This window comes from Acomys russatus, chromosome 25 (genome assembly GCF_903995435.1).
Source record: "Acomys russatus chromosome 25, mAcoRus1.1, whole genome shotgun sequence".
Lineage (NCBI taxonomy): Eukaryota > Metazoa > Chordata > Mammalia > Rodentia > Muridae > Acomys > Acomys russatus.
Genome location: NC_067161.1, coordinates 25,433,422 through 25,445,779, shown reverse-complemented (window position 1 = coordinate 25,445,779; position 12,358 = coordinate 25,433,422). Strand labels below are relative to the sequence as shown.

The 12,358-nt window shown below is 43.6% G+C and overlaps 1 protein-coding gene across 1 annotated transcript; it reads right to left on the bottom strand.

The window, feature by feature from the left end:
* Window positions 1-217: 217 nt before the first annotated feature.
* Window positions 218-10,661, bottom strand: Slu7 (SLU7 homolog, splicing factor). Its single transcript, XM_051167508.1, has 15 exons — window positions 10,447-10,661; window positions 9,691-9,844; window positions 9,099-9,179; window positions 8,683-8,847; window positions 7,414-7,482; window positions 5,764-5,811; window positions 5,452-5,583; window positions 5,094-5,191; window positions 4,900-4,967; window positions 4,322-4,461; window positions 3,509-3,670; window positions 1,854-1,958; window positions 1,391-1,462; window positions 1,174-1,287; window positions 218-601 (listed from the first exon to the last, which is right to left on the bottom strand). Exons 1-15 carry the CDS (start codon window positions 10,614-10,616, stop codon window positions 422-424), a joined length of 1,758 nt encoding a protein of 585 aa, XP_051023465.1. The 5' UTR covers window positions 10,617-10,661; the 3' UTR covers window positions 218-421.
* Between the last annotated feature and the right edge of the window lie 1,697 nt (window positions 10,662-12,358).

The window sequence follows — 12,358 nt, the reverse complement described above, 5'->3', positions numbered from 1 at the left end:
AAAGCCTCATGTAGTGCAGGCTAGTCTCAAACTTGCTATGTAGCTGAGGGTGGCTCTTGTCTCATCTCCTGAGTGCTAGGATTACAGGTGTGCACCACCACACTCAGCTCACTCTTGATCCCTCTGCCTCTAGCACTCCCTGCTGCTGGCATCCCAGGTGTAAGCCTGCATGCCAGGATCCCCAAGACACTCTTGAGAGGAAGAGAGTCAAAGTCACCAGTTACGATGGATGATTTTAACCTTAACCACAACTGCATGCTCTTTCTTGCTTCCTTTGTTTCTTGACTCTGGAGAATGATTTTGAGACTTCAGAAGGATTTATTAATGTCAGGCAGCAAAAGGACAGGTGAGGATTTGCTACCTATGGTCAACAAGGAGTTGAGAAGAACATGCTACGTATGTGTCCGATCCTGACTAGTTTCTACTGTCCCAGGAAAGAGGCCATGGGGTCATCTGGCCTCTGCCGCTTCATCCTGTAGGCTTCCATTTCCTCCTCAGTGGGCTCCCGGGTTTCATATATGCTGTTGTAAGGCCGCTTTCGCTCGTCAATCTGCATGATCTCCTTCACGTGAAGAAGGCGAGCCTCCTCTGCATTCAGTGCCTGTGGCAAGATGTGAAAAGTAAGCACCTCCCATCTCCATCACATGGCTTTTTGTTCAAAGACCAGGAAAGACCTCCTGGAATATGAATCAAACCCCACTATCTGAAAGAATAGAGGAGTTGGCTCCTGTACTGTGCAACTGCAACTACTTACTTACTATTTGGCTCATTTGATAATATCTATAGAGCACAAAATGTTCTACAATGGGTTTTTATCAGTTAAAGAAATTCTGTTGAGGGGCTGGCTAGATGGCTCAGTGGGTAAAGGCAATTACTGCCAAGCCCGATGACTCCAGTTCAATCTCCACATGACAGAAGGACAGAACCAACTCCTGCCAGTTGTCTTCTGACCTCTGCATGGATACACAGATACACAGACAGACAAACAGACATACACTAATGCTCAGACTCATGCAATTGCCACTGATACGACCTGGGCAAACAATCCGCACTCTGGGTTGTTTCCTCATTTTCAAAACCTCGCAGGCAGGAATGACAGTATTAGCCCCAAGGTCCCTACAGACCACGAATCCTGCTGCTTGTCACTTTTACTATTTAGATGTCACAAAGCACCTTTTTCAGTTTCTCGTGCTTCCTCTCCTCATCATCGCTGTCGGAACTGCTCTTTCGGTGTTTCTTCTTCTTCTTTTTCTTCTTCTTCTCTTCTTTCAGTTTCTCCTGATGCAGCTGACAGGGAGAATTGAAATACTATGTGAATACAGAGTTCTGGTACGAAGTTCAACACCCCCCTCAGGACTTAACAACTCAGGACAGAGGCTTCCGTACTGACCTCCATGAGAGTCTGAGGTTTCTTCACAGACTCTTCTCCAGTTGCATCATTTACAATACATTCCTCTGAATTCTGTGGGAAGAGAAATATAATTTGAGTTGAAGAGTACAGTTATGAATTATTTGAAGAACAGGTTAGAATGTGAAACATGAGAAAACACATTTTATGCAGGGTTTGGCTGTCTTATACCTTTAAGAACTAGAGGACAAGGGCTGGGGGTGTGGCTTGGCTGGCAAAGTCCTTGCTTAGCCTGCAAAGCCCCAGGCTTCATCCCTAACATCGCCTCAAGTGAGGCCTGAGCACACGCATATGCTCAGCATCTGGGAGGTGGTAGCTGTGCTCAGAAGCTCAAGGTCATCCTTGGCCAGAGTGAGTTCACGGCTAGCCAAGCCTACACAAAACCCCATCTCACCCCCTTACAAATCTCCTCCACAAGAAGAAAAACCAGAAGGTAATTACTTACGGCACTCTCCTTCCCGGCTTCTCCAGTACAATAGGAATACTTGAAGAAAGAGTGACAGCATTTGTATCCCCAGCGGCCTTCTTTCCAGTAAGATCCCCAGATGTGCTGCAGAGGGAGACAAGACAGTATATGATAGGGTATAAAATGATACAGCCCCCTTGAATGTACTCTCAGAGAAAAGTATTCCATTGTTGGGTAAAAGGAGACAGACAGAGGGCCAACATCAAACGTTGAGAAGTTGGCACTATAATAAGTTCTATTTTCAAAAGCCTGAGCCAGGCATGACGGCTCATGTCTATAATCCCATCACTGAGGAGGCAGAAGAGGGAACATTCAGGTTTGAGCCAGCCTGGGGCTACATGGTAAGACTGAGTCTCAATAAGCTGACACCCACTCTCTACCTACAAAAAAAAAAAAAAAAAAAAAAAAAAAGTCTATGAAAAATTTAGTATACTTGATTTCTCTTAAGGTATGGGGCATCCTAAGCCTACATTTTCACTGTTAGTGAGTGGCTCTTGCTGAACAGTGCATATAGCCTTGTTAAACTACATTGTGTTGACAGTTTGTAAGGTCTGTCATGCTCATTCTACTGGACACAGTATAGCTACAGGTTATACGGTTTTTGATCCTTGATGTAAAAAACAGTTTGGTTAGTTAAGGTTCACAGCAAATGGGGTCAAGACTGTAGCTTAGTAGCAGAACATGGCTAAGCATATACGAGGCCCTGGGTTCAATCCCCAGCACTAGAAAATACATACATACATACATACATATATATATACATATATATATATGCTTTTGATGTAATGCACAAAAAACCTACTACACACTCTTGCCCACATATTTAGGTTCTACTTAATCTAGGCTTTGGAGCTCCATTTTTGTTTTAAGACCTGTAGGGAATAGGGGGAAAGTCATGACACTACTGGGAAACAGCCAAATGTAAAGCAGGAGGCAGTTTACATGGTAATTAGCCAAGGTGGTAAATGACCACTGTCTTGAAAAGAGACAGAAAGACACAACCATCACGAAATGGTCAATACAGAATTAACTGGACTTGACCAAAACATACGTATCATATAGGTTTGTAGACAGTAAGGAAGGGGCCGGTGAGATGGCTCAGAGAGTAATATGCTTACCACACAAGGCTGAAGGGCCTGAGTGGATCCCTGCGACGCACATTTAAAAGTGGAAGGAGAAAGCCAACTCCACTAACTTAACCTCTGCGCATGTGCATGCACGAATAACCTGAGTAAGGCTACTTGAACCGAGGAGTTAACATCAGCTCTCTGAGGCACAACAGGGCAGCAGGACTACCTAGAACTCTCAGTTTAGAAGATGTGTGGTGGAGTGTTTATGAGTGCAATGTTATATGGGCAATTTCCAAATATTTCTGCCCCAGATTAGTAATACAATGTGTGTGTGTATGTTTATACATACTAGTGTGCATTTACACCTAGAAAATGTATGAATGGTACAATAGACAAAAATGTTTGATTCTGGGTGAGGACGTGGGCGAATACAGTAATACTTCTCATTTTTCTCACTTTTAGAAAACAATTCATAAGGCAGACTAAAATGCCAACAACAAAAAAGAGAAAGCAATGGCTAACCATTATGTAATACCAAGAAGCAGTAAGGAGCGGAGCACTGACCGTGTGGTTATGGATCTTCACGTCTTCCTCGTACTTGGAGCAGGCGACAGCCCGCTCCTGCCCTTTAATGACTGTCCCATGCCTGGAGTATTCCACATAGTCTTCTGTTTGGGCTAACAGCAGCTCAGCCGGAGGAGCATCCAAGTGTTCTTGGCCACCATACTAAAAGGACATTGGCATCATTAAATGTATTTTATAACTAAACTTTGTATCAAATCTTTCTAGATTTGATAAATGAACTTTTTATTTTTTTAAACTAGCCTTCCTGAGGAAACAGTGAAAAAAGTGTCACCAATTCTTCCCAGGTAAATAAGATGTTTCCATTGTTAGTTATATGGTAAGCGAGGTACGTTTCAAGATGGCCATAAATTCCTCTTTTTTATGTTCATGTCTGATATCCTTTGCCTCATGACTTTACTGGTTCTCCCATCAAGAGATGGAGTCATTTTCTCCATCCTTGGAGTTACTTTCTTCCACCAATGGGAAGCTAGCAAATGTGATGAAAGCAAAGGTGTGTTTTGTGCAGTGGGGCATACATTCTGTAGCTACGCCCTGGGGTCCTAAGTAAGCACGTTAGTGTGTGGGGCTAGGAGATGGGAAGTCTATGGGATGCAGACTTGAGCAACCCTGTATCAAGGGACCAGATGCCACAAACAAGTGTCAGAAACATCAGTCGTTTATCTTAAGTGCTCTGTCTTGGGAGGGCATGGCTGTGGCAAAGGTCTAACAAACTAAGCCCAGCCTCATGGGCTCGAAGGGAACTCTCGGCTTAATGCTTCTTATGCCGTAAGCGAAGTCCTTTTTTAGCGGTACCTTCTCCAGGATGCTTTCTTTCTGCTGTTCTTTGAAGTCTTCTTTTTTGACTTTGAAGGACTTGTACAACAGCTCTAGTTTTGTAGGATCTGCTTGGAGGTGCACTTCAGACCCCTTGTCGTAGGCTTCCCAAGCAAACACTACAGTAATTCAAAGTATCTCAATGAGTTGATAGCTTAGCGTGCCATTTTTTCCCCCTAAGTAACTACTAACAGCACCTCTCCCATCCTCTCTCCCTCTTTTCTTTCTTGTCTGCTTGCTTTTTCTGAGACAGGTGCCTCAAACATGTGGCAATCCTCCTGCCTTGGTCTCCCAAGCAGCAGGGACATAGACATATGTCATGCCTGTTTATAACCCCCAATTTCTTTTTCTACATTTATTTATCTCTGTGTGCAAATGTGAGCACTCATACCACATAACATGAGAGGTGCGAGGACAACTTAGCTCTCTCCATTTACCTTGTAGACACTGGGACAGAACTTAGGTCACCAAGCCTGATGGCAGCCACCCCCAGCCATCTCGCTGGTCCTCAACCCTAACGCTTATATAAAAGGCCTTGGAAAAGAAGGAATACTTACGTTGTGTTTGAGCCATTGAAATGGTATCTCCTGTGTAGCGGACGAAGTTATCTCCAGCGTAACTCACTCTGTAAGTAGATTTGAAAAAGCTGTCTCAGAGAGTGCTTTCCTTTAAGAAAAACTCATTCACAAAGACGAGGTAGAGAGCACTAACTCCCCTGCCCCCAAGTCCCTAAGTGTTGCTGGATACTTACTCATCTGGGTTCTTTCCTGCATTGGCGTAAGGATTCTCTCTCATTGCTCTAGTTTTTGGATCATAATAGGCAGAATTTGGATCTAAATTTCTTAGATACTAGAAGAAAAAAATATTTCAAGATATTTTTATAGACAGTTAACATTTATTTATAGCAAGAAAGGGCTCAGCGGGCAGAGGGGCAGTTTCTGATCAACTGAGCATCTGTATACACTTCTGTACAGGGAGAAGCGGATGATGCCTCCTGCAGAGTGACTCCACCACACCAACCACACCACACACAGACACTGCACAAGCAGAGGAAAGGGCGGAAGCACTACCATCAAAGCTGAGGCCGAGCAACAAGGCTTACTACTCACTTTTGCAATATCTTCACGAATCCTGAGATTCCGAACGGTAATGCGCCTCTTAGAGTCGAAATTCTGCCCCGGCATGTCAATATCATCTGCATATTTGTCTTCATCCTCATCTTCACTGTTATGGTCCTTTTCCTAAAAGGAAGAGTGGAGAACGAGAAAACTAAGCAAAAGTAGCAGCAGTGAAGTCTTGTTTTCCTCTCTCTTTAAACAAAGGCTTATTTGTGTCATTTAAAGCTATGATTATGACTACAGTTACTGTGAGCCACTGAAACTAAAAGGAACATGCAGCCAGAAAAGATTAGTGTGTGTTACCATCTGAGAATTGGGTTCCTCTTCTCCCCACTGGTGTTTTGGAGAATTCTGCATCAGGAAAGGAAGAAAATCGTCTGTGAATCCCTTTCACCCAATTTAGAAATTATTTAGCATTTAAAAAATACATAAACAGGTATAGTGAGTGGTACAGTGTGTGTCTAGCATGCACCAGGCTCTGGGTTTGAGCCCTGGCACTGAAGAAAAGGAGGGAAGGGAGAGAGGGAGGGAGGGAGGGAGGAGGGCTAGAGGAGGGGAAGGAGGGCGAGAGGGAAGGTTGGTTCTTCATTTCGATTCTGTAAGCTCTCATACTTCTCACTTGTACCAAGCACATATATTCTGACACAAGTATGCTATTGTGAACACTTAATTTTACTATGTCTATAAAACCAGAAAACAAATAGATTTAATTGATACAGAATGCCTTTCATGTGTCTGTGTGTGCATGTACATGTGTGTGTTCCTTTGGAAGTCAGAAGAGAACATTGGATTGCTTAGACAGCTGGGGGCACAGACAGCTGGAAGCTGCCTGATGTGGGTGCTGGGAACGGAACTCAAGTGCTCTTCACCATTCTGTCACCTTGCCAGCCTCCTACCTGCTATAACCATACAAAGTACTAGGAAGACTAAGATGAACAAAGGACCCAATACACACTCATTTCCATTGTTTTGGTCTTAGATGCATCACCTTCTCTTCACCTGACTACTTTTCTCCGTCTTTCTTTATTGGTGGGTCGGCACTGGCCCTGGTGTACATGTGGAGGTCAGAGGACAACTCTGTAAAGTTCATTTTCTCCTTCTACCTCTTCACGGGTTCTGGGGCTCAAACACAAGCTGCCAAGCTTGTATGGCAAGTGCCTTTTCTCACTGGCTCCAAACCTCACTAGTTTTTAAAAATTAAGTTCAAATAAAAAATGCTGTCAGGAAAAAAAAAAAGGAGCTGGGCGTGGTGGCGCACGCCTTTAATCTCAGCACTTGCAAGGCAGAGGCAGGCGGATCGATGTGAGTTCGAGGCCAGCCTGGTCTACAAAGTGAGTCCAGGATGGCCAAGGCTACACAGAGAAACCCTATCTCGAAAAACCAAAAAAAAAAAAAAAAAAATGCTGTCAGAATGTCTACAACCTAGGCTCAAACCCCAACATCACATATGCAAAAAGTCAGAAAAAAAGAAACCTGGTTTTTGGTCTTTTTTTAATGGTGGTCCTCTATTTTTTCACATATCACTAAAATACATGATAGCTAATATTGTTAATGAGGTCTTAATAAATCTATTTTAAGAGTCAAGGCTGGGTGTATGTAGTGCTGCAACTCCAGGGCTTAGGAGATAGAGACAGCAAGTTCAATTCCTTCCAAGTGGGGACATGTAATATGAACCCTTGTTCTGCTCCATTTCATTGTTTTAAAGGCAATGGTTCTCACCCTTCCTAATGCTGTGACCCTTTAATACAGCTCCTCATGTTGTAGTGACCCCAACCATAAAATTATTTTCACTGCTACTTCATAATTATAATATAAATATCTGTTTTCTAATTGTCTTAGGTGACCCCCATGAAAGGTTTGTTCGCCCCACAAAGGAGTCATGACTCACAGGTTGAGAACCACTGTTTTAAAGAGTCTGAGTATTTTGCCTGAATATTTTCTATCTTTACTTACAGCTTGTTCGACTAATTTTCCAGAGGCTAACTCTTCTTGCAGTTTCTGAGCTTTCAATGTTCGTTTTGCCTAAAAAATAGAGACATTTACATTTTATCTACAGCATCCAAATAGCCACTCGGATTGTGTCTACTTACAGCGCGTGATTTTAGTGCTTTCAGAAATGGCCAGTAGAGCTAGTGTGGCTATGGAAGATCCTGTCAACAAGAGGAAGAAAAAGAAAGAAGAGAAGAGGAGGAAGAAGAAAGGAGAAAAGAAGAAGAGAAAGAAGAAAAGAGGAGGAGGAAGAAGAAAGAGGAGGAGGAAGGGGCGGTCATAGAGAGTTAGAGAGTTCTACCCTTGCGTGAACAAGCCTTGATGTGAGGGGAGCCAGGCAGCAGCAATGGTAACTGCAGAGAGTGAGCCCCAGAAACAGTGGCAGATGGGGCTGACTCCAGATACCAGCTGACGAATCTCAGGCAGGTTCAGGTTGCTATGTATTCGATGGTCAGGAAAACATGAAATCAAGATCTTTATGAGCTGTTTTACGATCTTGCCAGGCATGGTGGCACACGTCCATAACCCTAGTATACAGGAGGTAGAGGCTTAGAACATGCTTGGCTACATAGCTATAGAGTTGTGGGAAGTTTGAGGTCAGCCAGGGTTCCATGTAACCCTTAAAAATGAAATATGAAAATAAAACAAGATAGAAGCTGGCCCCCAAAACAAAAACTTATAATCTTTAAATATAATTTATAATTTCTTAGGAAAAAAAAAAAAGGCAGAATAGACCACTGTTCTGAAGGAATCTGGGTTAGAAGGGTAGAAAGGTAGAATCATTGTTTAGAAACAATAGCAGCGACAACAAAAACCTCAAGCTTGAATACAATTCAGTTTTCTGAAACAGGTTACCTATCCTTCAGGGTATGTGAGAGCGCCACAAAGCAGTCTTAGAAACAAGCTGCAGCCAGGTGTGGTGGTGCACGCCTTTAATCCCAGCATTTGGAAGGCAAGGCCAGCCTGGTCTACATAGCCAAGTTGCAGGACAGCTAGCTCTATATACAGAGAACTGATTAAAAAAAAAGGGGGGGGGGGCGAGAAACTGCTGCCAAGTACTGCTGCCAAGTAGGGCCACTACACTGTTTTCACCACTGGATTAAACAGGCTACTGTAAGAACCACAACGGCCCCATCTTCACAGTGCCCCAAGACTCACAAAAGCGATGTCACGTTAGAGACACAGCAGAATGGATCTCCTCTAGGGAAGTAGAAAAGCAAGGGACTGGCTCACCAGATCAACCTTGGCGTACTCCTCAACAATCTTCATGTGCTCCTCGGGGTTGTAGCCGTTCCAGCGGTCTCTCTTCCCGTCATAGTCGAACATCAGTTGAGGCTGGATGTGCTCATCTGGAGCAATGTTAGTGCCTGTGAATTTAGCGCCAACCCGCCTCGGCCTCTGCAAGACAGCAGGTCTTTTCCTAAGAACTTGCAGCACAGAGGAAAACTTCATGCAATGTTTACAGAGTCGGTGTGGACATACTGTGGCGTTTTTTAGTCTCTTTAATTGCCAGGCAGTCTTTGGGCAGGAAATTTTGGTGATGTGAGACTAATTTCACTAGATTAATTTTAGGAAAACAGAAGTTCCCTGGTAAGGAGAAAACAAAAGGCTTGCTGACAGTTTCCCAACAGGCTCAGAGCTGAGCTTACCTCAAAGCAATCTTTCTTCTTGTGTGTCATGGCCCCACAATTTTCACATGCCCCTTTGCGGTACTTGGTAGTTATGGAATTCTATTAAAGGACAGAAAAAAACAAAACAGACATCTTATTATAAGTTAATTAGAAAAACCGTGACTCTCACTATCTTGTTTATTGAACAAAGACCAGGTACTCTTCCTGTTCTAAGATGACCAAGTTTAAGGATTTCAATAAAAGCCCGACGTGGTGGCGCATGCCTTTAATCCCAGCACTTGGGGGCAGAGGTAGGTGGATCACTGTGAGTTCGAGGCCAGCTTAGTCTACAAAGCAAATCCAGGACAGCCAAGGCTACACAAAGAAACCCTGTCTTGACCCCCCCCCACAAAAGGATTTCAATAATGTAACACTAATGTAAGAAAAGACTGTAACTAACATTGCATATACTGTGAATGTCACACCAGGGTCACATAATACTTTCCCACTTCAACAGTATCACATTAAAAGTTCCTAAGTTCTACACACACACACACACACACACACACACACACACACACACACACACACACCCCTCCACCCACAAAAGAACACACAGAATGCCACATACCTCTTTCACCCCTCTCTTGTACCACTCCCCTGATGAACTGAATTGTTTCTGCTTCTCGGGCTGTGGTCTCTGATGCTTTAAAGTGGGTCTTTTTGATGGGTCAATGTACCATGGAACTGAAGAAATATACTGAGGAATATGAGGGTTGATGTCTCTGTAATAAAATTTAAGTCAAATTGTAAGGAAAGTTTGAAAACAGCATTTTAACCACAAAGGTAGTGCCATAGAGGTGGAGAACAGAAGTCCTGCAGTAGGATGGGAGAGGGAAGAGGGTCACTGTCTCCATTAACAGAAGAACTAGAAGTGAGGATATAAGTTACCTTACAATCGAGGAACTTTCTAATCAAAATGCTGACACTAAAGGTACAGCTGAAAGGAGAAAGAGGAGGGAAGGCAAGAAGGAAGTAGAGAGCTCAGTCTATCAGAGCTGAAGTTAAACTAGGTCCACAGCCAGTTGATTAAAATAATCACACAGGTATTATTATTCATAGACGTTAAAAATTCAAAGTAAAAGGATGTAAAAGTAGCCACTTTAGACTGGGGAGTGAGAAAAGGTAATGAAAGGTAACTGCTACTCATTATAAGCTCTTTGGTATTTTTTTTTGGCTACTAAACCATATACATACGAGTTTGATAAAATAAGAAAGAAGAATAAAAATTCTGCAACTACTAAAGGGCAGTTTCCTACCAAAACAAAGGGTGGGAACCTGATGAGGTGGGTATGGATTTAAACAGACAATGCAAGAAAAGGCTTACTTTCCCTCTTCATCAACTTCTGCAGGAGCATTGCCCAGTTTTCTCTGTTCTTCTAGCTCCTTCTTTTTCCTCCAGTCTTCTCTGGTCATCTTCTTTGGCTCCTCCAAACTCATCTCTTTTGACCCCGACAGGGGTGTGGCATTAGCTGTATCCACAGCTGCCGCCGACATGGTGACCCGGCTTCCTCTTAAAAAAGGAGGGATTGTTACAGCAATGGAGGCCTTCAGGAACACACCCACTGTGACTGCTGGAGCGTGTCCTAAGGATACACCTGTGAGTTTTATGAGGGTTTCTCTTGCCTTTACTTTTCCTCCCTCTTACTTTTCAGACTTTTTGTGGTGTTGTGATCAAAACTGGGTCCTTGCAGCACTAAACAGCAGTCTCTAATCTCATGTGTTCCTAGTCTTTCAAAGTACCTGTAAAGGAGGATTTCTTCACATTTTAAAATTACATTTATAGCTAGGCATGGTGGCGCACGCCTGTAATCCCAGCACTTGGAGGCAGAGGCAGGTGAGTTGAGGCCAGCCTGGTCTACAAAGTGAGTCCAGGATAGCCAGGGCTGTTACACAAAGAAACCCTGTCTCAAACCAACAAACAAAAGAGGGACACACACACACACACACACACACACACACACACACACACACACACACATCCTTTCTGTGCATGTGAGTGCAGAGATGGGTCAGGGATTGTGTACACCATAGCTGTATGGGGAGGTTGGAAGTCAACTTGTAGGAATTGGTTGTCTACAATTACCATGTGGTCCCAGGGATCAAACTCAGGTCATCAGGGTTGGCAGCAAATGCCCTGGCCTGCTGAGCCATCTCACTGATTCTAAGGGCTTCTTTCTCTTCCTCAAAAGGCTCAACAAACTGGGTACTGTAACACACAACTTTAACCCTGCAGTGGGAAGCAGAGGCAAGTGGGTATTTGGGAGCTGGAGGCTAGTCTGGTCTACATACAGAATCCATGGCCAGCCAAAAGGGGGTGGGGGTGGGGAGTCTTTCTCAGCACCAGTTGTCAACACTCCAATTTGCAAAAAGCGAAAGCCATGTATATAAAATTTCAAACACTTTCATACTGATGTCCCCCAATTAGCCCTCCTGCATGTCTCAAACTTTTTTTTTTTTAAACCACAGTCAGAAAGTACAGAGCCCACCACTGTTCCTCTTGAAGATCCAACGCCTTGACAATTATCAAAATTCAGGGGTGGGGGATGACGCCTCAGTGGGAAGAGCATTTGCCCACTGAAAATATCCATAGGTTTGTTTGTTCTGAGACAGGATAGCCCATACCCTAGGCTGCCGTTGAACTATGCAGCAGAGGGTAACTTGTGGTCCTCCTGCCTTTATCTCCCAAGAACTAGATTTACAGGCTTATGCCACCACCATGCCTGGTTGTCTCTAGAAGTTTGCGTGTGGGGCAGGAGAGATGGCTCAGGAGTTGAGAGCACCTACTGCTCCTGTACAGGACCCTAGTTCACCTCTCAATATCTACAGCAGGTGGCTCACAACTGTGTGTAACTCCAGCTCCAGGGGTTCCAAAAAGACTGGACATGAACTGACAAGGGCACATACCCAACCACCTACTTAGACACACAACTAAAATAAAATAGACTTACAAAATGAAAACAGAAATGTTAGAAATAGGTAGTAAGCCTAAGTATACTGGGAGGCAAAAGAGGGCGGTCATAGATTTAATCGTCTTCATTTTAACAATTACGATTTCTTTAATATATCATACACACCGTCACCTAATCCTCACAACAACCCTATTTTACAGCGAGGAAGCAAGTCTGGGGAAGTTAACACCTTCAGACAACATGACAGATCTCAAACCCAAGCCTGCCTTTACTGTTGGCCCTTTAAATCATTATACACTCAACAGACACTGGACTTGCCACATTCAA